This window comes from Amphiprion ocellaris, chromosome 14 (genome assembly GCF_022539595.1).
Source record: "Amphiprion ocellaris isolate individual 3 ecotype Okinawa chromosome 14, ASM2253959v1, whole genome shotgun sequence".
Taxonomy (NCBI): Eukaryota; Metazoa; Chordata; class Actinopteri; family Pomacentridae; genus Amphiprion; species Amphiprion ocellaris.
This window is the reverse complement of record NC_072779.1, coordinates 4,140,641-4,167,649: the sequence shown is the minus strand read 5'-3', so window position 1 is coordinate 4,167,649 and position 27,009 is coordinate 4,140,641. Positions and strand designations below refer to the sequence as shown.

The 27,009-nt window shown below is 38.0% G+C and overlaps 1 protein-coding gene across 3 annotated transcripts in view; it reads left to right on the top strand.

The window, feature by feature from the left end:
• The window catches only part of jade2 (jade family PHD finger 2), a 253,676-nt gene that overhangs the window by 208,119 nt on the left and 18,548 nt on the right, over nucleotides 1-27,009 (top strand). For 2 of the 3 annotated variants that reach the window (XM_023286081.3, XM_035955385.2), the window contains one exon: nucleotides 8,417-8,548. The exons of the other annotated variant lie outside the window; for it this stretch is intronic. In XM_023286081.3, coding sequence (XP_023141849.1) covers nucleotides 8,417-8,548 — 132 coding nt within the window. The remainder of the gene's footprint in view (nucleotides 1-8,416; nucleotides 8,549-27,009) is intronic. 3 annotated transcript variants of the gene reach the window in all.

Here is a 27,009-nt window from a genome sequence, read left to right as displayed (position 1 = left end):
GCGACACTCATGCAAAGCATAGCACTGCAGTGAAAAGATTTGATGTAAATTGGCTTCATTAACAGTTCAAACTCCCTGGATGAGACATCTTTCTTCAATTATCTGTTGATCAGCCACAAAGGTCCTTTCTTCTGCAGGTAAACTATTAGAGTTAAACATCTGAATGAAAACACAATTAGATTTCTGAACTGTTGATTTACTCTAATTTCTCTAATCTGATAAATAAATAAATTAGGACAAACTTTTTCTCTTAATCTGGTACAGTGTATGCATTTCAGGGTGTTTTTCACAGACTCCAAACACCAGAGACAGGAAGGATGTTAGCTTTGTTTTTGATGCACAGCTACAAGCCAAGTGAGGAAGCACCTACTGTAGAAGCTCTCTGTAGTTTCCTTGAAAGACATCTGGCAGTGATAAGGATGTCGTCTTGTAGCTGAACCAATATATGACCTCGACATAAAAAAGAGACTTTTTTTTCACTTTGAGGAGCGAAGAAACTGGTGGAAAGTAAAGTTTTACATAGATGTCTGACTGGAGGTATGTTTTTATATAGAAAATCTTTCAAACTTGCATCAAACAGACAGATTTTTACATCTAGAAATCTGCTCTTACTTTGGTTTCTTTTAGGTTTTTGGTCTGTTTCACTTGTGCTCAGTGCATGCACTAATTTAAAGGCTCTGATAAATTTGTCATATTTATAATTTCCATAAGAAGACATTTCCAAGCATCCTTCCAAACCTTATTCCCTTCAGTTTCATCCTCCTGATCAGAATGCATGCTGTCTATCTCCACATCAAGGTTATTCTTTCACTTCACCTCACATTTTAATTATTAAATGTCGACAGCATCAAGTCCTCTATCAACATAAACATCGCTCAGGAAAAAATGGGAGCTTTTCAGGCCGGCATAAGCACAGAGCACACGGTAAATTTCTTTCTTTTGCTTTCTTTCCTGCTCGACGTGAAGCACTGGACTCTCACTGAACTATACTTTCACACTCTTCTCTTTTGCACACAGACACACAAACAGAGAGAGAGAGAGAGAGAGGGAGGTCGTCTCAGTGTGAAATCTCTCTCTGGTCTCTCTCAGCTCCATTCATGCATGTCCTGCTCCTCCATGCTAAAGTAAGCATGAGGACAGCCTACTGCTCGCTATGACAGCCACACACACACACACACACACACACACACACACACACACACACACACACACACACACACACACACACACACACACACACACACACACACACACACACACACACACACACACACACACAATTTAGGCATGTACTGTGCTAACCAACACACACATGTTTTAAAAAGCAACTGTACTATAGGAGAGAGAAAAGCTATGACATACTCCTGTAGTTTTTCCATAAAATGAAGCATTCTTTATCTTACAGTAGGTATGTTAGTAGCAGTAATCGGTCCCATCTCTTTGGTCCAGATTCAAATCACTCAACAACTACCAGATAGATGGAGATAAATGATTTTGCTTTGACATTCATGACACACTTTGCCAACATCCTGACTTTTAATCTTGTACACCATGAAATTATTCTTTGCAACTTTGAGTGAAATATCTCAACAGCTATTGAATGCATTGCACTAAAATCTGATACCAACATTAAATCCTGGTTTACTTCACCTGGTGTATTCCCCATTATTGTGGTTTTAGTGTCTTTGTGGGTCATATTAAATGTGCACTCTTCACCGTCAGTGTAGAGGTTTGGGGAAACAAGGAGTTGCATAAAAGAGTTATGAGTTAAGAAAAAAAGGTGATTTTTTTTCAGTCTGACTCAAAGTAAACACAAAAATTAGCCACCTGAAATGCACATTTTGCTAACTGCAGAAGAGATCTCCATCTGAGGAAACTTATTAAGTGATCTGACCGCTGGAATAGTAATCCGGTTGGCTATATTAATTCGGAACAGAGTCCGAAGATGAAAAGCTAAATCAAACAGAAGACGAGATCTGGAGGATAGAGGCACAAAGACAAGACGTCCTGAAAGACAGTGAACCTGGTGGTGTTCCTGCATTTACTGCCGACTGAGGAAGAAATGTCTTTCTGCTATGAACATGTCTAAACATTTATGTACAACTCTGCTTTTTCTCAAATCTCTACAAATTTCTACTGAAGTTAGCACAACACCAAATTAAATTAAACTGGGATTCTCACTTAAAGTTCCCTTCAGGATGAACTGTAATAACTGTGATATCAAAAATGTTTAATGTAGCTCCATCATCAAGTCAAAAATTCACCTCATCCTTTGATTCATGACCTGCAAAACTAACAGAAACAGCCTCAGACATAGTTTGAGTTCGTATTTTGCGCTCAAAGCCCTACTGCTGTGCCTAAATAAACCCTTACATCTTCACAGACCCTACTGCATGGCTATAGTTTGTTTTATGGAACAAAATCCAGATATTTAAGTATCTAATGTGCTACTTTAAGCTGCAGAGTGCAGAGTCAACATGTCTCCATCCAGTCATAAGGACAACTGCACTAAATTATACTTTTATGATATAATTTTCTTTTTTCTTTGCATTATGGCTATATATTATTTAATGTTACACCAATAAAAAGCTGTACTGATATTGTTTTAACTGGTAAACTTGCTGTTGGTGTCAGATCCTCCAAGTCGACTATTTCACCCAACAGTGACTACAAAGCGATACGCACACAAACAAAATCAGCTTTTTTAAACCCCTTCTATAGCTGTAATCAACCTGCAGCTGTCACCTGCTGTACTGATGCATGCGAGTGCAGATACATATGAATATAAAAACAAGACACACAGCAGCAGGAGAGCTACTGAGCCGTGCAGTCATGACTCTCTTGTTTGTGTAAACAGCAGGAGCCTGTTACAACAAGACATCCCAACATTAAGGGCCTCCCATGTCATGTGAATGAGCGAGAGAGATCATCGCTGTGCTGTATATGTGAGACTCACTGGAGTGTGACTGCATTGCTTCCTTACATGCTGTGTGTGCAGACATGCATGTGTTTGTGGTTATCCGGTAAATGTAGAGCTCAGCACTAATCAGTCATTGTTCTTTCAGTAGAATTGTGTCATAATTAACAACGGTGCTGAACTTGGAGCTGAAATCATGAGCCAGTTAATAGATTGGATGAAAGAAAATTAATGTGCAGCTGTTTTGATGATTGATCGATCATTTGGGTAATATTTTTTTCATGACTGGCTTTAATCACTTCACACTGAGTATCTTTAGGGTTTAGACTTTTGGGAGGAGAAAACAAGTAGTAATGAAATGTTACATCTCAGGAGTTTAGAACTATTTTTAAAGATGGAACAATTAACAAACGATTAAACTGTACTACACATTTGATTATAGTCACTTTAAACATTGGATATTATTTAACCCTCCTGTTGTCCTCATTTATGGGAACCAGAAAATATTGTTTCCTTGTCTGAAAAAAATCCAGAAATTCAGCAAAAAAATTCCCCAAATTTCTGAAAATTTGTAAAACCTTCAGGAAGAAAATTCCAATAGTCCTTAAAAATTTCCCTTAAAAGCTTTATTTTTAAAAAAAAAAATCCCCGATTTGGCAAGAAAATTCTTGTAAATATTTTCAAAAAATGAATAAAAATCTTCCAAAAAAATCCTAAAAATATCTAAAGTGATTCCATATATATCAGTAAAACTTCAAATATTCTCTTAAGAACGTTCACATAAAAATCTACATAAATCCAGTGAAATTTGCTGGATTTAGGTTGATTTTTTTTTTAATGTTCTTAAAGGAACATTTTCAACATTTCTTTTTTTCCACCAAAAACTGTTCAAAGATTTCCCAAAAATGTTGAAAATGTGGACATCAGAAGTTTCACTGTGAAAATATTTTTTTTTTCCACATTTTCAAACTTTAAAACGGGTCAATTTGACATGCAGGACGACACGAGGGTTAAAGTAAATATGTGTGTAAGCTTGAGTGTACATAACACTAGACAACTTTTAACTTTGCTTTTATTACCTAATTTTCCTCTCATCATGCTCGTCTCTCCTTAACAAAATCTTTTCTTCTGCAAAACCATCAAATACAACCGGTTTGCACCAATACATTGATCTCTTACGCTTCTTTACCACAAAGTTTCCAATTGTGTATTCATTGCAGGGCTAACACGTCCGACTACATATGGCTGCTGTCAGGTGTTATTATTTTGTCTTTCATCATGTGTACCTATCAGTGTTTGTTGTGTTACCTGCCTCACTCTCAGCTGGAGGGAGTGAGCCAGGTCTCCTGGAGTGAGAGGACAGCTCACAGCAGGGATGGAGCTCTGCAAGGCTCTGTTACATGTCATACAGTGTGTGTGTGTGTGTGTGTGTGTGTGTGGGTGTGTGGGTGTGTGTGGGTGTGGGTGTGTGTGTGTCAGCATGTTCACAGACCTGAATACAACAAACAAGTGGTGTGTGTGTGTGTGTTTTGTGTATACATATACAGAAGTCTGTCTTAAAGATGGACCAGGCTGTTCGGTTTTCATTTAGAGAAAAACACTCGGATATATTGGAGCTTTTAACACTATCTTGACTTTATTTTGGCAAAGCTGGTGGGCCTCATAAGCAAAAAAGCTTCACCTTTTGCTGCCGCAATAATAACTGCGTAATGTAACTTCTGTGCTGTTTTGTTATGAAGAAGAGGCCGTGACACGCCCTGATCTCTCTGAGATTTGTTCCGACAAGAACTAATGAAAAAGAAAAGCCACCATGTAATAAGCTGCCCGCTCCAGCTCCGCTCCCACAAGAGGACAGCACAAAAGAGCTGACAATGTGCACAGACAAAGGATGTGGAGTTAGCAGCAGGGACTAATGGGGGGTTTATTACTGATTGGTCAACAGTGCATTCATAATTAGTGGAAGCAGCTGTCCTGCCCCTCCCAAATGAAACAATCTGCTGACCCCTCACCAAACCCAAAGTAACCCAACACCCCGTATAGTTCTGCTCAAACTTGATATCAGCGCTGACAGTGTTTGTGACTGGCAAATCAGTTGAGATAAGATAATACTGGTCTGACAGCAAGACCTAAGCAACAGACATACGGCAAGTAGACAAATAACAATAAACGGCATTATCAGGATTTAAAATTAACAATGAAATGCTCCAATGACATTAAAACATCCAAAAAGACACAGTTGTATTCACTATTGACTCTAATAAGACAAAATGTTGTGCAAAAAGTACGTGGCTATACCATCCATTGTCTATACACCACTTAATCCTCATTAGGGTCATGGGCGGCTGGAGTCTATCCCAGCTGACTTAGGGTGAAGGCAGGGGACACCTGGACAGGTAACGATCTATCACAGAGCTACATATACAGAGTGGGCCATAAGTTTCCATACATAGGAAAAATAAACATTTTATGTTGGACAACCGTTTTTATTTATATAATGTGCTCTATATGATTACCATTGTTACCAAAACACATATTAATACGTAGCACAGTTGAAGTTATGCTTATAATGGTGTTGGTGATACTTTCCTTGAGATGATTTATGTTTTATGTCTTCACCTGATACACCGTAGCCTTCAAGTGCCCCCAAAGATAGTGTCAAACACATCTTCTAGGGTATCTGAAACATAAAAAAATATACATTATACATTTTCCTATGTATGGAAACATACGGCCCACACTGTAGAGACAAATAATCACACTCGCATTCACACCTACGAACAATTTAGAGTTACCGATTAACTTCAGCATGTTTTTGGGCTGTGAGAGGAAGCCAGAGAACACGGAGAAAACCCACACATGCACAAGGAGAACATGCAAACTCCACGCAGAAAGATCCTGGGAAGGCCGAGACGTGAACCGAGGATCTTCTAGCTGCAAGGCGAAAGTGCTATCCACCTAGCCACTGTGCAGCCCTCGTGGCTATACCATCATGAAAAAAATGTCACAAAAACTCAGTTATACGGGCCAGTGACAAACTACAAAAACACCTGCAAGTCAAACCAAAAGGCACAGCAGCACAGTTTAATAGAGCATCAGACAGGAGAGGAGAAATTAGCAACTTGGAGCAGACAATCGCCAATCTGTGGCGCAACACAGACCTCACATGCAGACATAAACCTGCTAAATGTCGGCCACACCGCTGCAACACATTTAGTCGCACTCTGGAGCCTTGGCCATTTCTGATAATGACAATATAATGATATAAAAAGGCAGAATATTGCTTCACCCTGATCCACATACAGATAACCCCACAACTAGTCTCTGCTTTATTGAGCGAGGCAACCTGAGGTGAAGTTAATCAAAGCCACATGGGTCCACGTGGACAGTGTTACCCTGAAATTTTAACTGGAATGCTAAACAGCCTTTACGACAAGCATTAATATGCATTCCGGGCATCTAGCTTTTATCTGGGTAGAGCAGAAGTGAAAATGTGCTACTGAGGATAAACTGCACCCCCAAACCTCATCAGGAGGTGAGTCACAGTTGGCTGTTACCTCACAATAACTCTGTCAAACAGGGTAAAAAAAAAAAAAAAAAAAAAACATCAATTGTGAATAACATTAATTGCAAACAAAAAATTCCTTTTTCTGTCTTTAAGATAAAGATAAAGAATCTTGTTTGGGATCTCGGCATGAATTTGTACTTCTTTTCCGATAATTCTTCTTGTTTTGGTAGCAGAAAGGAGCTACTGACACAACAAATCCGTCTACACCTTCCACGGGTCAATGAAACTTGAACAGGTCGCTCCCCTGCAACCACATATTGGCTTACAACATCCACCTCCACCGCTTTTACCTCTGCCTCTACCTCCACCTATCCATTCAGAATTAATTAAGCTGGTTGCTCGCTGAGAATGATGTCAGTATAAAACATTTAAATGGGCAATAATCAATATTACACCTACTTACAGAGAATTATCACCAGACGTTGCTGCTTCCTATTGCTTTCCAGAGCTTTGGAGTGAGTTTCCAGCTCATTGTTTAGCTGCCAGGTTTACAATCGTACTATTCTGGTTCACTGTCACTACATTCATGACTTCATTTTTGGCCACAGCAGGCAGACTTCTTCCTTAAAAAAGCTGAAAAACCCACAAAATTCACTGTACACTACCTTCTCAGCAACAAACAGCAGACAGACAGGGCTGGCAGCGAGCTGGTGGAGCATTTAGCAGCTGAAGAGCCGCAGATTTGCCCCAAGCTGGTGGAGACCAAAAACACAGCAAAGAGAGAGTAAATATTGGAATTATTTTTGCCAGATGGCGGGAAAGACATCCAAAATTGATGATGTTGCTCTTTAACTGTTGATCATGTAAATAATGTGTGTAAACTTTACTTCTTCATGGCTTAAGTTACAGTCTTAACAATAGCATTTCCCTCTTTACTTCCTGTCTTTCCTATTTTCCTTCCTTTGGAAATTATTCCTCTTATAAATTATCTGTATATCCCACTGTCAAAAAGATTTTAAATTGAATGTCAACACATGATCTAAAAGTCTTTTAGGAATTAATGCTGATAATGATGAAGATGCTTTTTGGAGTTAAACAGTATGTACTGAAATGATACTAAATTAAACAACAGTAATGGAATAGAGCTACATATGGATTTGGGTCAATATATAATTGAGGGACTTTTGAAGTCCATGGGATATATCTTGTATACATTTTTATTAAAATTTAAAAAAAAAATGTTTTTTGTGTTCATTATGATCATGTCTTTACAAATTCCATAATTATTTATTATGGAAACAATCACTTATTAATAAAAAAAAGTTACTGAATATCAATAAAATGTCAACTACGATACAAAAAGTCCTGCAATTATATACTGACCCATCCAGAATGACTTGAAAATGAGCCATAATTACAGAAAATTAGTCCAGAATGACATGAAGTTTGTCCTAAATGACTTGAAAATTCTCCCAAAGACAGAAAAATGATCCAAAATGACAAGAAATGATCCAAGCTGACATAAAACTAATTGAAAATGACTCAAAAATTGTCCGGGTCAGTATGTAACTGAGGGACTTTCGTAGTCCAGGGGATCAATATCTTTATAAATAACTTTCAATTTCAATTTTACTCAATTGCATATATAATATTTAGAAGAATCTTTGTCTAAAAATGCCATGTGGTGTTTGGTTATAGGCGGCCATGTTGATTTATAGGCCTGAAAACAGCAAAAATGTGAAGTATGATACAAAATGTCCCGCAATTATATATTGACCCAACCCATTCTCTGATTAAGCACAACATGCATGTATGTGTGCATCTTTTCTGCACTATTTTTCCAACTTTAAATTGGATGCTACTTTCTGACTTAAATTTCACCTGAAAAGAAGTTGCTCCTCAGGCTCAGTGACACTTTTCCAGCTAAATCAAGTTTAAATTGAATAAACCGACAAAATCCCTAACCTGAGCCTGTCTTCTGTGTCTCCCTGCAGAGAAAACCCAGAAGGGAGAAAAGAGGAAGCAGAATGGAGTGAAGGATAAAGGGAAGGAGAGGAGGAAGAGTAGTCCTGAGAAGAAAAAGGAGAGATGGAAGTCAGAGAATGGCTCCCTGCTTAAAGAGCTAGGTACATTGTGTTTGCGTGGGTGGCCGGATGCCCTGCAGTGTTTGCACTTTTTCCAAACTGATCAAATGCACCTCATTGGCTCAACATATGCCTGTGTGTTTCTGTGTCAACATGAAACAAGGCTGCAGCACATTTATAGCCTTGATGCATTTGTAATTTAGCTTTGTTTTCATATAAAATGTCCTCATAAGGGCAAAATGCAGCAACAAAATTCCAAGACATTACAAAAGTTATAAATCTCAGAATGTTCTCGTTTCATTTTTGCCCTGATGAAGACTTCATATGTTGAAAATTGGTCTTAAAGAAGCTAAGACGTTATGCACCAAGAGTTTAAGCTGCCATTGTCTGCTTCCTTCACATACTGGTGTGTTGCTTTTTCTTTTTCACAAACTTCCTCCCTCCGCTATCATCCATTTTCTGTGATCGCTGGGGATCAAGTGTCAGGTTCGATGGTAAAATGCTTTAATAGAAGTTGACTACAGCTCAGCGCAGCAGGTCTAATCTGGTACATCAATCCTCTGGCAGCGTAGCATCACTCACAGAGGGAGAGATTAAGAAGTAAAATGAGGGAGAGAGCAACAACAAGCCTGGATATTAATATTAGCCATTCTTGTAACTCATGTAGCCCTCCTCTCAGCTCTTCTGGTGTAAATAAATCACCTTGTTTTAGCCTGTGGACCTGTAGAGCGTGCTGACTAGAAGGTACAGCGCCAGTTATGGTCATACTGGAAAGAAAAGGAGCTTCTTAAATCAGCTTTTTCAGAAGAGTTACTGCCTAACCTTTTGTCAAACCCACGTGAAAAATGAAACAGAACTTTTGCTCCTAGTCCTTTATCAAGAAAACTGCCAAACAGTAGCTACTTCCCAGCAGACATACAAAGATACCAGAAATTTGGTAGCAAGTTCCTCTGTTCATCTGTTCTGTTGGATGCCTTTGGTGAAGTTAAGTACGTCACAATGATCTCTAGGAATTTAAATTGGATCTTTGTCTGCTTTTTTACTGGGTGCAACAATAAGAGCATAATATAGTCACACTATATACAATAAATCCGTCTAATCTCATAGTGGTGCTGTCAGGAGGAGAAATTTTAGTATGAACTATAAATCAGAATCTACAGCATTTACGGCGAGACTCTTAACTCCTTGTATCGATCATAAATCCAGCTTAATGGGTACATTTTTCTCATTTATTTAAGTGCGAGTCACATTCCAAAATCACGTTACTTTTGTAAATCAAAGTTGCATTGTTTGGTCGAACTGGGAATGTGTTTGGGGAATAAAAGGTAGAAAAAAACAGGCAAAGAAATGATGGTAAAACTGACGATGGAGAGCATCTGTGTCGCTGTTAATCCTCATCATTAATGAGCAACAGAGAGCGACGCTGATAGAAAAAGGGAGAGGGAGGCCTGTCTCATCGTTGTTGAGATAAGGATGGATGATAATGGCTGGCTGTCGTGTTGGAAGGTGATCCATCCCCACTAGCGATTATTACAGCCACATATGATGCTCAGAAGACAGATATTAAATGGAAATCGAGCGCGCAGCTTATATGTATGTAGATATTTGTTCGTAGCATTGACAATTTACAGGCATTTAGCTGGCACTCGTATCCACGGCGACTTGAAGTGAATCAGCAGATAAAGGCTTAGTGTCTCACTCAAGGACAGCTGATAGACGTTTGATGGACACACGGGCGGCTGTGGTGATTGAATCTGAAGCTTTTAAGTTGTCAACACGAGACAAGCCACCTGCCTGACTATTGAGGTACAAATTAACATTTCAATGCACTGACATCCTCATAAAAGTCAAAAAGATACACTACTCCAGAACAGTTTGTCCATCACTAAGCAGCAAGAGAGTTTTTGTGTTATTAATCCACTGAGCAGAAGTGACATGTTTAGCTTGGAGGAGGCTATGAGTAATAATCCAGGTTCATGGCAGAAACGTGTTGAATGATGTGTTAACTCCAAAGCCTCGCCATTCGGAAACATACAGAGTTTCAGATTTTAAATTGAGCATTTATGCATCTGTTCACGTCCATCCATTATCTTGGCTTGTTTTGAAAGTTGGCACTCCCCGACACGTCTGCTGCGCCTGTAAAGTCGTACTTCCTGACATCCTGAAAACATCATCAGTTTATTTTTTCAGACGCAGCTGCTTCATGGGACAGCAGGGCTGTGCCAGTTTGATGAGAGCCGGTGCTGTCGGTCGTGGCAGAACCAGAGCGCACTGTCAGGATCAAACACGCCGTTTCCTCCTTTCAGGTTCTATCTGTCAGATTATCGCTTTTTATTTTGGAAATGTTTCACTCTGGAATTACATAACCATTGGAATCCTTGTGAAAAAGGTGACGACCGTGTACGAGAAATGATTGATGGCGTTAAAATCAAACAAATAGTTTTTTAGGGGCAGGAGGAAACAGTGTGACTAAAAAATACTGGCTGCATCCTTTGCAAAATACTGAATTATAACCTTTAGCGTGTGAATTTAGCCATTTAGTCTACATTATTAGTACTGAAAATGAAAACCATTTAGCATTTATAGCAGCACAGTGGTTTACAACACATAAATATACAGTTTTAAGCAGATGTGAATATTTTAAGTCTTATTTATTGTGCAGAATTTGTCAGCAGTTATAATTACACTATGAAGATACATTATTCAAACTGGGTTGTTCTGTTCTGTATAAACTAGCCTCTACATATGCTGCCCAGAGGAGGAAGGAGACTTGTAGCTGCTGACAAATATATTATAATGTGATTAACTATTTAGTTCAGGGATGGCAAACTCATTTTAGTTCAAAGGTCACATTCAGCCCAATTTGATCTGGGCCAGGGTCAGTAAAATCACAGCATAATAACCTAAATATAAAAATAACTCCAGATGTTTCCTTTGTTTTAGTGCAAAAAAGTACATTCTGAAAATGTTCACATTTAAGAGATTATCTTTTTACAAAACATCACGAACAACCTGAAATTTCTTAAGAAAAATAAGTTCAATTTCAGCAATATTATGCTCCAGTTTATCATTTACACATTACAACTTCCACATTACAGAGTGTCTACAAAGGAACACAACATTTAGTCACAGATATCTGGAACTGAATGATGTAGTATTTTACTTTATGACCAAAATGACAAAAGTCAGACAAAAAAAAACAACAAAAGACCAAATATAACAAAAATCAGACACAAGATGACAAAAAATTAGACAAATGACACAAAACAAAAAAAGACAAAAAATTTGACAAAAAAAATCACAAAGCGACAAAAAATGGACAAACAACAAAAAAAATTACATAAATGACACAAACAAGACCAAAAATGACAAAAGCGAGAAACAAAACAACTAAAAAGTAGACTAACATAAGCGAGACAAAAATGAGAAACAAAATGACAAAAACATGAGACAAACAACAAAAGTGAGACCAAAAAAACAACAAAAACGACAAAATATTACAAAAATGAGACACAAAATGAGGGGCTGCACAGTGGTGTAGTGGTTAGCACTTTCGCCTTGCAGCTAGAAGATCCCTGGTTCGCGTCCCGGCTTTCCCGGGATCTTTCTGCATGGAGTTTACATGTTCTCCCTGTGCATGCGTGGGTTTTCTCTGGGTACTCCGGCTTCCTCCCACAGTCCAAAATTATGCTGAGGTTAATTGATCATTCTAAATTGCCCGTAGGTGTGAATGTGAGAGTGATTGTTTGTCTCTGTATGTAGCCCTGTGACAGACTGGCGACCTGTCCAGGGTGTCCCCTGCCTTCACCTGAGTCAGCTGGGATAGACTCCAGACCCCCCATGACCCTAGTGAGGATTAAGCGGTGTATAGATAATGGATGGATGGAGACACAAAATGACAAAAGAACAACTAATATTTTACTTTATGATCAAAACAACTTGTCATGATCTAGAAATTATCCTAAATTTACAGCTTTACAAATTTACAATGTGCAGTTAGTGTTTTGTCTGTAATTTTTACACTTGACAAAGTCGTCCCACGGGCCGGATTGGACCCTCTGGAGGGCCAGTTTTGGCCCGTGGGCCGCATGTTTGACACCCCAGATTTAGTTAATATTTGTATAATGCATACAAACAGGAGAAAAAGTGTTGCTATTGGAACTATAAATATAAAGACCTCAAGTTTAGGCAAAAAAACTATTTTTGTTATTGTATAAGAAAACAATACAATAATTAACATGCACAACATGTTCCAGGGGACACACAAGTTGTGACATATTGTGTACTTGTGTGGGTGAACAAGATGCAAAATAAAGTCTTCCCTATCTTCAGGCGTTTTCTAAACGCCATCTCCACTGCTGTAAATAGCTTCTATATGTGGGACATCAAGTAGGTGGATTTGTAGTCTTACATAATGCTTGTTTTTATGTTTCTAGATCTAATAAGTTATGAATATTCCTGCGTTCTGTAAAATGCTGTAGGCTGCACAGTTACTGTACATGATTAATATCAGAGAGCAGAGATGAAAATGAATTCTGATGACTAATTGTGCTCTCTGATATCATTTAGGCTCCTTTCATCTGAGTTAATGTGCATAAATGCAGCTCACCTACATGTTTTCTTCAAAGACCAACAGAGGACAGACGTCGACATATAACACAAAAGCATTAAAAATACATAAACAGGACATCTCAGCACTGAAGCAGCACAGAAAGCTTGCCTTCCTCCTGTGATCTCAGAAAACGAACATGACAGAAAGTTGCTGAAAGCTATGAAAACCTCCTAACAAAGACTTCATGGCGTCATCAAAGGATGAAACCCGAAGCTGCTCTGTTGATAACGAAATGGGTTCTGACTTTGAGGGATTAGAGCATTTTGGCAGGAATTATATACAGCTAAGCTTAACCTCACTCCACTGTTAACAGAAAATCCATATGTACATCCATAAAGATTTAGTTTCCAGTTGTAGGAGTTTTGAGTTTTTGGCTTTGTGTGTCAGCTGCAGCCTTGAATTGAGTAGCAGGTAGTATTGTGTGTGTTACTTGGACTGGACTTAGACATTGCCAGATTTAACTCTGCAGCTTTAGAAAACTTGAAATAGGCCCTCTTGCCTAACCTTGCCTCAAAAGGCAATTCCTCTTTTTAACAGCGTGGGGGTTCATTTTTTGTAGTTTTGGCCAGCATTCAGCAGTTGTCTCTTATAATAGAGTCTCAATTCAAAATTGATTCTCTATTCCAGGGGTGTCAAACTCATTTTACTTCAGGGGCCACATTCAGCCCAAATTGATCTCAAGTGGGCCGGACCAGTAAAATCACAACAAAATAACCTATAAATAACCACAACTCCAAATGTTTCCTTTGTTTTAGTGCAAAAAAGTACATTCTGAAAATGTTCACATTTAAGGAATTATCTTTTTATGAAACATCATGAACAACCTGAAATTTCTTAAGAAAAATAAGTTCAATTTCAGCAATATTATGCTCCAGTTTATCATTTACACATTACAACTTCCACATCACAGAGTGACTACAAAGGAACACAACATTTAGTCACATCTGGAACTGAATGATATAATATTTTACTTTATGATGAAAATGACAAAAGTCAGACAAAAAAAGACAAGAAAAACAAAAACAAGACAAAATATTACAAAAATCAGACGCAAATTGACAAAAGACACAATGACAAAAACTGAGACAAACGACACGTAACAAAACAAAAAAGAGATAAAAAAATTAGACAAAAGTTACAAAGCGACAAAAAATGAACAAACGACAAAAACGAGACAAAAAAATTACACAAATGACACAAACCGGACAAAAAAATGACAAAAGCAAGAAACAAAACAACAAAAAAGTAGACTAGCACAAGCAAGACAAAAAAAACACAAAACGACAAAACATTGAATAAAGGACAGCACAAAATGACAAAAATAAGACAAAAAACACAAGCAAGACAAAAAGGAAACACAAAACGACAAAAACATGAGACAAACAACAAAAGTGAGACAAAAACAACAAAAACAAGACAAAATATTACAAAAATTAGACATCAAGTGACAAAAGAGCACTTTAGTATTTTACTTTATGATCAACACAACTTGTCATGTTCGAGAAATTATTTTGAATTAATCGTTTTACAAATTTACAACCTGCAGTTAATGTCTTCCCTGTCATTTTTACACTTTAGAAAATCATCCCATGGGCCAGATTGGACCCTCTGGAGGGCCGGTTTTTTGACACCCCTGCTCTATTCAATAGACAGAAAGGTGGAACACCATCTACACTCTCCTACACTAAAGCACTGTCATAAACTAGTCACTGTTTTTAGTCCGTTGAATTGCTGATCTTGATAAACATTTCCGTCTGACCAAACAAAAAGACAGACATAACTGTGCAGATTCCACATTTGAAAACCGCAGTGATTTAGAGGCACACAAACAGTAAATGTCACTATTTACTGAGCACCAACAATCACAAATTGGTCCACCTTTTCAGGGTGTGTGTGCTTCATTCTGCTGTTCCTGCTACACTCTGTGCGACAACGCTTGCACCAGCAAACAAATTACCCATAATGCTGTACAGATGCAGGTCTTTTGAAATTGGATAGACTCAGTAATTTTCTCCACCTGATCAAAGTGTACATTGGCTTGTTTGCTTGTGCTGTGGTTCAGCGCTGCGCTTTACCGACGTTAATCTCACGATGATTGCATACAAAGAACTCACGAATCACCTTTGTATTGCAGAATTGGTTGTTATAAATCATTAAAGCCTTAATGCACCAGATGATTGCTTTAATTGAAGATAAAGTGGGGATAACTCCAGAGTGTGCTATACGTCCTGTGTGTGCTGCACTGCACCACCTTTTCCTTTGCAAGGACGCATTAACAACATCCAATAGACAAGGGATGTCAAAGTCGTTCTAGTTCAGGGGCCACATTCAGCACAATTTGATCTTAAGTGGGCCAAACCAGTAAAATTGCAGCATATTAACTCATAAAACTCCAAATTTTTCCTTTGTTTTCGTGCAAAAAAGTATGTTCTTCAAATGTTCACATTTAATGAACAAAACATTATGAACAACCTGAAGTTTCTTCAGAAAAATAAATTCAATTTATGCAATAATATGCCTCACTTTATCATTTACACATTACAATTTACAGATCGCAGTGTTTCTACAAAGGCACACAACATTTAGTCATGATCAAAACAACAACAGTCGGACAAGAAAAGACAAAAAACAACAAAAAACAAGACGAAATGTTACAAAAATGAGACACAAAATGACATCGTGAACATAACGGCAAAAAATGAGACAATACGAAACAAAACAGAAAAGAGACAAAAAAATTATACAAATGACAAGCATGACAACAAAAAAAAAACACAAAACAATACACAAAACAATGAATAATGCAAAACCCAGAATGACAAAAATGAGACAAAAAACACAAGCGAGACAAAAAGGAAATACAAAACGACAAAAACATGAGACCAACGATAAGTCAGACAAAAAAAGACAATAAACAACAAAAACAAGACAAAATATTACAAAAATTGAGAACCAAAATGACAAAAGAACAATGAACAATCTAGTATTTTACTTTATGATCAAAACAACTTGTCATGGTCAAGAAATTATTTTAAATTTATAGTTTTACAAATTTACAATCTGCAGTTAATGTCTTCTCTGTAATTTTTCCTCTTTACAAAGTCCAGCTTACACTGTGGAAAAGGACACGACTTGCGGGGCGCAAAGGGGATATATTGGACCCTCTGAAGGGCCGGTTTTGGCCCACGGGCCATATGTTTGACACTCCTGCAATAGACGATTTCTGGAATTTACGAATCAGTTCAAAATCAGATTTGATTTTTTTTTTCAACTCAAAGATATTCAGAGATCCAGAGATGCAACACGAGCAAAAGACTGAAACCTCCTCCCTAATTTTAGAATGATAATTCGGTAATCAATTCTGTAATGAAAGCTAAATGTTACCACTGATGAAAGCTGATATTACCTGATATTTCTGGCCAAACAAGGTATAAAGACATCACTCACATTTTGCCCCCAAGCTGGTGAGGTGAACTTAATGGCTGTTATAAATACAACCAGTAATTATTGGGTCATTTGGAATCATTTTTCTGACCGTCTGTTAAATATAAGTTCACTATTCACTCTCCTACAGTGTATGGCTGCTTTAGGTCTTTGCCAACTGTTAGCTGCCTCAGGCGTGTGAAAATAAAATAAGTACAGCCGATGGAAATTATAGGCTTTTTGACATATTTGGACAAGCAAACATTTGATCCTCTTTGATGCAGTGCCTGCTGATCCTAAATGCTCCACTGTGTCAGCTGTTTGGCGGTGAGCAGGTAGTGTACTGAAGGTTTTAAGAGCTTTTTCAAAGAAAACAGCTTCCTGCTGCTGAAAACAAGACTGTGAGCAGCGAGCGCTAACCAAGCCAGCGAAGTTGTGGGCCGGACAGCTTTAGAGTTGAAACCCACTATAAAGCTCCATAAACCCTGAGGGGAGCAGCAGATAGAGCTGATAATTCTCTGTGGGAACATCACTACTACAGACCAGAAGTGCTGCAATGTACTGGTACTGATGAAAACTGAGGAAAACAATGAAACAATGATATCATAGTAACTATAAACATGATCAGTCATACTAGTAACTATCTGGCTTAGACCATAATGTAGAGTCATGATGAGAGACTTTCTCTTTGTCTTTCACTCATATTGACTGCAATTAATTTGCCAATAAAGAGACAAAACACACAAACAGTGCTAAAAACGAATTTCAGTTTTGACTATTTTACATTTGTCTAGTGATGCTAGGCTAGCAAAGACCTGCTTCACATTGAAATATAGATTTGAAGAGTCATATTAAAACATATTAATGTGATTTAAGTGATAATTTCATATTTTAGTGTAGCCCTCTACCAACCATGAAAGCTTAACAACTTAAACAGAACACTGTTAACCAGAAAAATATCTTATACTGTACACTGCAAACAGCACATTTTGACTAGTTTTCTTCATTACTAATCAACAGCCTTATCAATTAGTGATTAATAAATAACAAAGTCAACCCAGTCAATGCCATCTTGTGTCCTAGTGACACTGCTTTGAATAAAATTTGTGATAAACTGTTCCACTGGTATCAGTCTCGTGACTTGGACCGTTCGTTTTAACGTAGAGCGTCAGCCAGTAGCTCATAGTGAAGTGGTATCGTGCTCACAAACAAGATGAAGGTTCTGACTAGCAGGCATTAAGCGTCATAGCAGGCTTTCTCATGGCGGCACTTTTTGAGCTAAAACCTCTCAGTGCTCTCTGCTTGCTGATAGTGTGCTCCACAGGCCGCTAAACAAAAAACTGCTAATCCACACTATGTTTTCTGACATGCATGTCCTCCTTCTTCTGCCTTATGAGTTAATAAATACTACCAGTCAAAAGTTGGACATACCTTCTCATTCAATGTTTTTTATTTATTTGTATTATTTTCTACATTGTAGATTAATACTGAAGATTAACTCTTTTTTGTTTACTACATAATTTAATATGTATTCTTTTATAGTTTTGATGTCTTCAGTAGTAATCTAGAATGTATAAAATAATTAAATAAAAACCACTGAATGAGAAGGTGTGTCCAAACATTTGACCGTTAGTGTGTGTTTAATCGGACTGCAATTAATAATCAATCATTAATATTCCCAACTGCGAAGAAAGCTTGCATCATGTGTGACCTCTACTCATGGAACTGCTACATAATGAGTCAACAGAGGGATGCATTCCAACTTACACATCTTGCATAAACATTTACTATATATAGGGATGTAACGATGCATCAAGAGACAGTAAAAAAATCAATACAAATGTGTGACGATTGAAATCGGCTGAGATGAAAAATTAATCGTGACGCCCTTTTTAAACCGCGGAGGGTGGAATCTACTTTTGAGCTCACTTGTTCGACATCGTACGTCACTGTCAGGTATTCAGACAGAATGAGAGACATGGCAGATTTTGAAATCAAGGATGCACAGACCAGACAAGTGGGAGGTGTGGCAGCATTTTGGCTTCCCTGTGTCCGGAAATGAAAAAGGGCGACATTTTGTATAGTAATATTATTCATTTAGTTATTTTAATGTGGGATTTGTTTTGAAAATCCAGCTTTTTATTTATTTTCTGTTGTTTAATAAAATATCATTTCAGTTGCACTTCTAAGAAGAGGACATTTAATTGTCAGTCAGCCATGTCTTATACTGTCTGTTAAAACTGACAGAAGTGGAGCTTTCTCTGATAGCTACAGGTAGATTATTCCAGTTTATGCAACCTTTAATAGATAAGGCATTCTGTGCAAAGGAGGACTTTCTAAATTTTACTTCAGTCACCCCTTGTGGCTGACCTCGTCCTACTAATACCATTTTTCTTTTTGATAAAATCCCCCAGAGGCGGTGGGGCCATTCCATACTTATAGATTAAACAAGCACTCTTCCCAACAAATCTTTCAGATGTCGGTCCATTCACTGCTTTTCTTCTTCCCCTATGCAGCCTTCTGTTTTACAAAGTAAGCTAAACCTCCAAGGGGCATTTTGCATCCAAAGAGCGCTGTCCTAATTGTGCCACAACCAGTTAAGACTTTGCTTAGTTCAGGTGGAGTTGGAAGCTTTGGACAGCGCAGCTTTAGTTATTTATTCAATGACATGATCTGTGCAGTTCCTATAAAAAGCAGGTCATGTGCCAATTTGGATGTGTGGCTGTCAGATTGCTCATCCCTATTTAACCCTCATGTTGTCCTACTGGTGAAATTGACCCGTTTTAAAGTTTGAAAATGTAGAAAAAAAAATATTGTCACAGTAGAAACTTCCACATTTTAAACATTTTTGGGAAATTTTTAAACATTTTTTGGTGGAAAAAAAGAAATGTCAAAAAAATGTTTCTTTAAGAACATTGGGGAAAAAATCAACCAAAATCCAGCGAAATTCGCTGGATTTTGGTTGATTTTTTTTGCGAATGTTCTTAAAGAAAATATTACAAGTTTTACTGATATATATGTAATCACTTTTGATATTTTTAGGATTTTTTTAGAAGATTTTTATTAATTTTTTGAAAATATTTGCAATTTATATATTTTTTTTATTTTTAATTTTTAAATTTTTTTATTTCTTGCCAAATTTGGGGATTTTTTTTAAAATAAAACTTTTCAGGCAAACTTTTAAGGATTTTTTGGTAATTTATTCCTGAAGATTCTGCAAATTTTTTTATAAATTTGGGTAATTTTTTTGCTGAATTTTTGGATTTTTTTCAGACAAGGGAACAATATTTTTTGGTGCCCGTAAATGAGGACAACAGGAGGGTTAAAGATTTGCAGTATTACATGTTTCTACGAGTGTCAGTCATTAAACATGATCCGGTCAGTCTAGTGAATGTTTACACTTAAATGTGGAATATACAGATTCCAGCATGTCCATCATCATGTGCATCTTACTGTACGAGATACAATCTGGCAGAGATGTTTGAGCTGTTCACCCACACACAGGGACCATCAGCAATGACGCAGGACTCTCTCTCATTTCCTTATTTAACCAGAGCTGAGCACATCCAACAGTGTTTTCCTGTCGAAGTGAATGCGATCAATAAACAGGCAGATGATAACACAGGGCGACAGAGTGCCTCGCTTGCTTCCTGTTCTGATATTATCTGCCCTTTTTTTTTTTTTAAAATCTATCTCAGCGTTTTCCCCTTCATCTGTTTCATTTTTTTACAGTGGCTCTCTCTCTTCTCTCTCTGTGTGTGTTATAAAACTCGCTCTTTCTGTTTATCTTTCCTCCTCTCTTCCTCGGTTTTTCCACCTGAGTGCTGAGGGATAAGGACTGCAACTTGATGTTGCATACATGCTGGGAAATCTTCACTCAAATTGTGTTTCCATGACAAACAAGTCCTTCTGTGTATGTGGTGTGCTTCTGTTGTTTGCAGCTGCATCATTTGTCTGCATTTGTGTGTCCATGTATGCCTTCCTCTGTCAGTGTTTTAGATATATATATATCGTTCCCCGTCTCAGTGTGTCGTCTCTGTGTTTGTCTTTGCGTGCCGTATGTGTTCATATCTCAGTGTCTCGGTGTGTGTGTTTGTGTGTCAGGCCATCTGTTCTCTGTCGGGTCTGGTCCTGACTCTCAGGGCTTTGTCTTCCTCCCTGTGTTCTGGGATCAAGCAGACAGACATGTACCATAACTCCTTCTCAGATGTGATGTCCTCTAGTCACAGTGTTTATTAGCGGGGCCCACATGCTTGTGGAGTTTGAGGGAGTTTATTTTGAATTCTTCCTATTGTCACGCTCATGTGCACTGAGGAGTTTCATCCTTAAGAGCAAATCTATAGGAAATAACAACTACAAAATGTACCTGAGCATGTTTGAGTGTTGTTAGATCTTACGATTCGCATGTACTGGACAACATCTGCATGGAATTAACCAGCAAACTATAGCGGCATTTCAGATGACTGTTTCTGAAACCTGGCATACAACCTTTTTTAACCTTCAAAACATGGGTTGTTTTACCACCATTCTTACACACCTTGGATAGCGAGCGACTCAGCACTTACACCGATCTACAGAAACATTTAACACAACAGACAGATGAAGGAAATGACACTGATCATCTCCTTACAATGTAAAACTCTGCTGGAGAAGCTTTGCCAAACAATGGCTACATATATACAGTCTAACTGACTGCTCCTAAGGCAGAAATCATTTATTAAATATTAAAAAGGTACACATAATATTTGAAAACACATTTTCTTGTTGATGGAGATTATTGTGATGTTATTGATTTATAACTTCTTTCTGATTCATATTTAAGAATGAATCTGCATTTACCACTGTTCTTTTTTTCTTTTACTTTTATTGAATCTCTTTGGTCATCTTCTGTTGTGTGTCTTAATGAAAAAATGAAAACAGAAGTTAATTTATTGAGCTCATGGCTATAGCATTATCAGATTGAAATGGTTGCTTTGTAACTTTGTACAATTGAAGCAAATCAGAAGATTTTTGTCACATACATTGCAAAGCATTGAGTTGTCCTTTAAACTCCTAGACTGAGCATCTGTGGTATGTGCCAGAACAAACCCAAACTGCAACAGAACCTAAAGTATCCACAACCAACATCCTGATGCCAAACATTACAGGACACCCCCAGAGGTGTTGTGTTCATGGCCCAACAGTCCAGAGATGTCTTGGTGGCGCAAACAGGACGAATACAATCGTCAACAAAGCCATTACATAAATGTAACAAAGCATTAATGGCACTAAAATGGATTTGTCATTTAGAAAATTGTGTAGTCATTTCTAGATGTTCTCAGTGTAAACTTGCACACAGCCCAGTGTTGCCCAGAATGACAGTTAATGAACCCAAATTAGTCAGCATAGCAATTACCAAGATTGTGGTTTTTACAATGCTGTTACTGTACAAAGCCTGCATGAGCCACTGTTGTATGGCTGTACAAAAATATACACATCTTCTGCAGTTTTGATGAGTTTTTCAGGGGCCAGCTAAATGGTAATTCAATTCAATTCAATTTTATTTATATAGCACCAAATACAATTCAGAGTGTCTCAAGATGCTTTACAGAACCTATATGGCCTGAACATTTTCTGTTATGAGCTTCCTAAGTTCGACCTTCAGGAAAAATGCTTGTGCATTTATAGAAGAAGGGTCAACAGCTGACGTAACTGAGAATTCGTTACCAGTCTTAACTTCTCTTTAGACTGCAAACCTTTCAGATTGTCATTTTTATGCTCTGGTTCTGCTTTTCGATGCCCTGATTCATGGATAATACAAATCCCATTTCCTCAGTATTACTATGATCAGGTACATGTTTGTTTGCAGTTGTTGTCGCAAAAACCCCTAAAATGTTCGTGTTACTGCGACAGTTAGCCAATCAGACACACTTCTGTATCATGGAGTCTCGGTTTAGGCATCGTAATAGTAGGCAACACTGAAGTAAAACTGGAAATGACAACATTGTCCTCAGTAAAGTGGCCAATAGCAACCTAAGATATGCATTTAAAGGTCTCTGCTGTATAAATTAAATGCACCAATGCTCAGTGTTTATTAAGTAGATGACTCTAGTGGAGCATTTAAGTGAAAATTAATTTTCTGAGCAGCAAATGTGTGTTTTTTCCACTTTAAAAACTGGACACAAAACCCAAGGACATTACAGCTGGTTTATGAATCAGCAGTCACATGTTGGCCAGAATTACAGTGAGAGAAGTAAACAAATGAATCATCTTCAGAGTATACAGTATTTGGTCTGCTGATGATGCATGTAACCCAAGCAAAAGCCTGGTGAGCTCTGCCAGGGTATGATGAGAGACGTCAACTGCAGGTGCTGGGTTTGTGAAGGTAGTACACATTTCATTCTAACTGAAAACGCAACAGACTCAAGAATTCAGGAGTGCATTGTGTATATATACAATTGTATATGTGTATAATTGGATTTTTTTCTGAATGTTCTTAAAGAAAATATTAGAAGTTTTACTGATATAGATAAGATTTTTACTCATTTTTTGAAAATATTTACAAGAATTTTCTTGCCAAATTTGGGAGATCTTTTTTTTTTTTTTTTTTTTTATAAAACTTTGAAGGGAAACTTTTAAGGAATTATTGGAATTTTCTTCCTGAAGGTTTGCAAATTTTCAGAAATTTGGGGAATTTTTTTGCTGAATTTTTGGATTTTTTTCAGACAAGGAAACAATATTTTTTGGTGCCTGTAAATGAGCGTTTTGTTGTGGTTGCTGTAACTGTCTCCTGCTATCATTTCAGTCCTTTTTCAGATATTTAGTTTGCTCTTTTTCTGCTTACTGCACTTCTTGCCTCTCCGTCATCGCTCTGACAGGTCCTGAGATTGCTCAGTTGTGCCTCCTGGACGTTAACCCTGTTTCAGTTTCTCTGTTTCTATCTCTGTCCTCCTCGTGGAGTTACCAGGGAGACGGCTGGCATCCGAGAACAATCATCAGACTGTAGTGAGGGCTTTAGACCTTGCACCACACTCTCTCCCTCTCCCTCATGTACAGGGCCTGGTTCTGGCCCTGTCCTGCTGCTAGTGCATTCCTTACCCTGCATTAGCAGCGATGGCTAGCGAATCGTTGCTCGCTGCTAAGACATCAGCTGTTCTGTAATGCCATCCTGGGGCTTTCTGTCGCTATGAGATGACCGAGTGTTCGCTGGTACCTACATCGGCTTTATGGGCATAATGCAGTCTTTTAAAGAGCCTTAACTGTATTAGAGGGTTTTGTTTTTTGTAGCATTAGCTTGCAGCAGCACTGATTCATCCTAATATTTCAACAGGAGATATGTTAGCTTTAGCCCAGCTGGGAGGAGGAGTCAGTGTTGTCATCTGGTTTAAAAGATACAGTGCTATTTATTTGTAGGCTTCCAGTTAGAATGCATATTATTTAGTACAACAGAAATGTCCTTGCAGAACATTTCACAAAACATACCTGACACATTTGTATTTCAGCCACAGGTTTTGGGTCACCATCTGAATCTTAGCATTAGAGCTGCAACAACTAATCGATTAATCAGATAGTTATCAAAACATCTTAATTCTCAGACTTAAGCTTCCGTAACGTGACTATTTTCTGGTTTATTTTCTCCTCTATGACAGCAAATTGAATTATCTTTAAGTTGTGGATAGAACAAGACATTAGAAGATATCATCTTGGGCTTTGGGACAGCTTTTTCCCCCTGTTTGACATTTCATAAACCAATAAACCATGAAAATAATCATGGGTTGCAGCCGTACAGGATCCCAATTATGAAAGAACATAAAAGGGACTAAAAGTGATGATAGCATCAGTGACATCCCATCAGCTCTTTGTTGTATATCACTGAACTACAGAACCACAAAAGCCAAAACCAAATCTCAACATTTGTGCCTTGTTAGAATAAGATGTAAAAGGCTGTCATTTAGGGGGAAAAAGAGAAAATGTGAAAGTGGAGCTCCCCCACAAATGTCTAGAAGCCAAGTAAAATCTCTCATACGTCTGTATTTTTTTGTGAAATAGATTGATTTGTAGGGAAAGTGACATTTTTGTGAGGTCACACCGTGCTGAATTAAGTGGATGCTAGCCAAACACTAAATAAGGGATGAGATGTGGCTTTTACAGCTTTTCCTGAGGTCTTTCCTAGGTTGTACGTGACAGAATTGTGGCATAGCAACAGACTACAAAGTGGCGTGTTTGGGTTTTTTTTTTCCTACCTTCCTCTCTCTGAACTCTGCTCCCTTCTCTTTTCCTCTATCACCCCTCCCTGCCTTCTTCACACTTCTTCACTGTCTCTCTTTTCCCCCTCTGTCACCTATTCCCTCCCTCAGAGCTCTCCTGATTCCTGCAGAGACATGCTGCGTCATGGAAACAGCCGGCTCGGTGTGCACGTGCGTGCGTGTGTGTGCGCGTGTGCGCGTGTGTGTGTGTAGGATAGCTGGTGTTAAAGACACCCTAACAGCACCTCCTGCTGTCCTGCATGGCAGATTATTATAGGCAGTGAAGATTTACAAGGAGGCAGGGAGATGCTCAGACTGTGTATTTCATATTATGTCCTCTTATATTCTGATGGTATTTATTTGGATGGTGCGCGTTGTTAGGAGGCGGTTCCTGCCCAAACAGAATAATTACGGTTCGTGGATAAATAAGAGCATTAAATTTAATTATTTTTCCATTCACTACATGCTTCACCCTCTTGCAGAGCCTCCAAACGGTCACGGTGGGAATTTTTATTTCTGGTGTTACCTCACAATAACATTTGCATTTCATCTGATCCAGGGAGGAAGGCTGAGCTGCACTGTGATACAGTGACATGCATTGTGTTTGACAGTGAGTCACAAGTCTGCACCGCTGCATTTTGAAAGAAAACTAGTGCAGTGATTGTGTGAGGTGACGGTTGTGCTGGCTGGAGTGTTGTATTAAAGCAGAGGTGTCAAACATTTGGCCTATGGGCCAAAACCGGCCCGCCAGAGGGTCCAGTCTGGGCCGCAGGACGACTTTGTGAAGTGTAAAAATGACAGAGAAGATAACAGCGGCAAACTGTAAATTTGTAAGACTGTAAATTTAAAATAATTTTTAGACCACGACAAGTTGTTTTGACCATAAAGTAAACTACTAGATTGCTCATTTGTCTTTTGTCATGTTGTGTCTCATTTTTGTAATATTTTGTCTTGTTTTTGGTCTTTTTTGTCTTGTTTTGTCGTTTTGTTTTTCCTCTTTGTCTCGGTTATGTTTTTTGTTTATTTTTGTCATATTGTGTTTTGCTTTATTTGTTGTTTTGTAGTTTTTTTTGGCTCGCTTGTGCCATTTATCCATTTTTTGTTGCTTTGCAACTTTTTATCTATTTTTTTGTCTTTTTTGTTTTGTTTTGTGTAGTTTGTCTAATTTTTTGTTCTTTTCTGTCTCATTTTTGTAATAGTTTGTTGTTTTTTTGTCTTTTTTCTTTGTTGTTTTTGATCAAAAAGTTAAAAAAAAAACCTATATTGTTCAGTTCCAGATACCTGTGACTGAATGTTTTGTTCCTTTGTAGATACTCTGTGATCTTTAAGTTTTAATGTATAAATGATGAGAAGAGAGGCATAATGTTGTTCAGGTTGTTCATAATGTTTTGTAAAAAGATAGGTCATTAAATGTGAACATTTTCAGAAGGTAATTTTTTGCACTAAAACAAAGGAAAAATTTGGAGTTGTCATTACCTATTTGTTATTATAATCTGATTTTACTGGTCCGGCCCTCTTAACATCAAATTGGGCTGAATGTGGCCCCCCTGAACTAAAATGAGTTTGACACCTCCATATTAAAGCTACTGTATCCCAGACTGCCTGTGGTGTGTTGGTAGCATATCAGTTACAGAAGCACCACAGGGTCAAACAGTAGTACAGCTGGACGTATCCATAGCATCATAGATGGAACCACAGCAGCAGCAGCACAACCATATCCACCCACAGCTTCACCCGTCACAGCCAGGCAGAGCAGCTGCAGCTGTGCTCACATCCAGCAGCTGGATCCTGTCAGAGAGCTGTCTTTTAAAATGAGTAATGAGCAGTAAATGCATCATGTAAAGTGTCACATCCTCTCGTCTTTCTATATTAACTTCCACTGTATTGTAACAGGACCATATCAACACACCAACTGCTCATGGATCAGGAAGAATATAAAAACATATTTTGAGATAATGCAAGTAATGTTCCTGACAGTGATGTTTCAGGGGCTCCATCCTCTCTGGAGTCGAACATAATTTAGATTTTGCAGCACAGATAATTTTGCCTGCCGTTATGCCAAGCAGAAAACATTTTCCTTTGCACACAAGGTTGTTTCTGATTGGCGAAAAACTTGTATTTATGTCATTTTAAACCAGAGGAAATGGTTTTGATTCTTCTCTGTGTACTCACTTAATGTACTGATGTCGCTGTAATCATCCAATTTTTGTAAATAAGAATCTACAAGCACTGAGTCACATCGT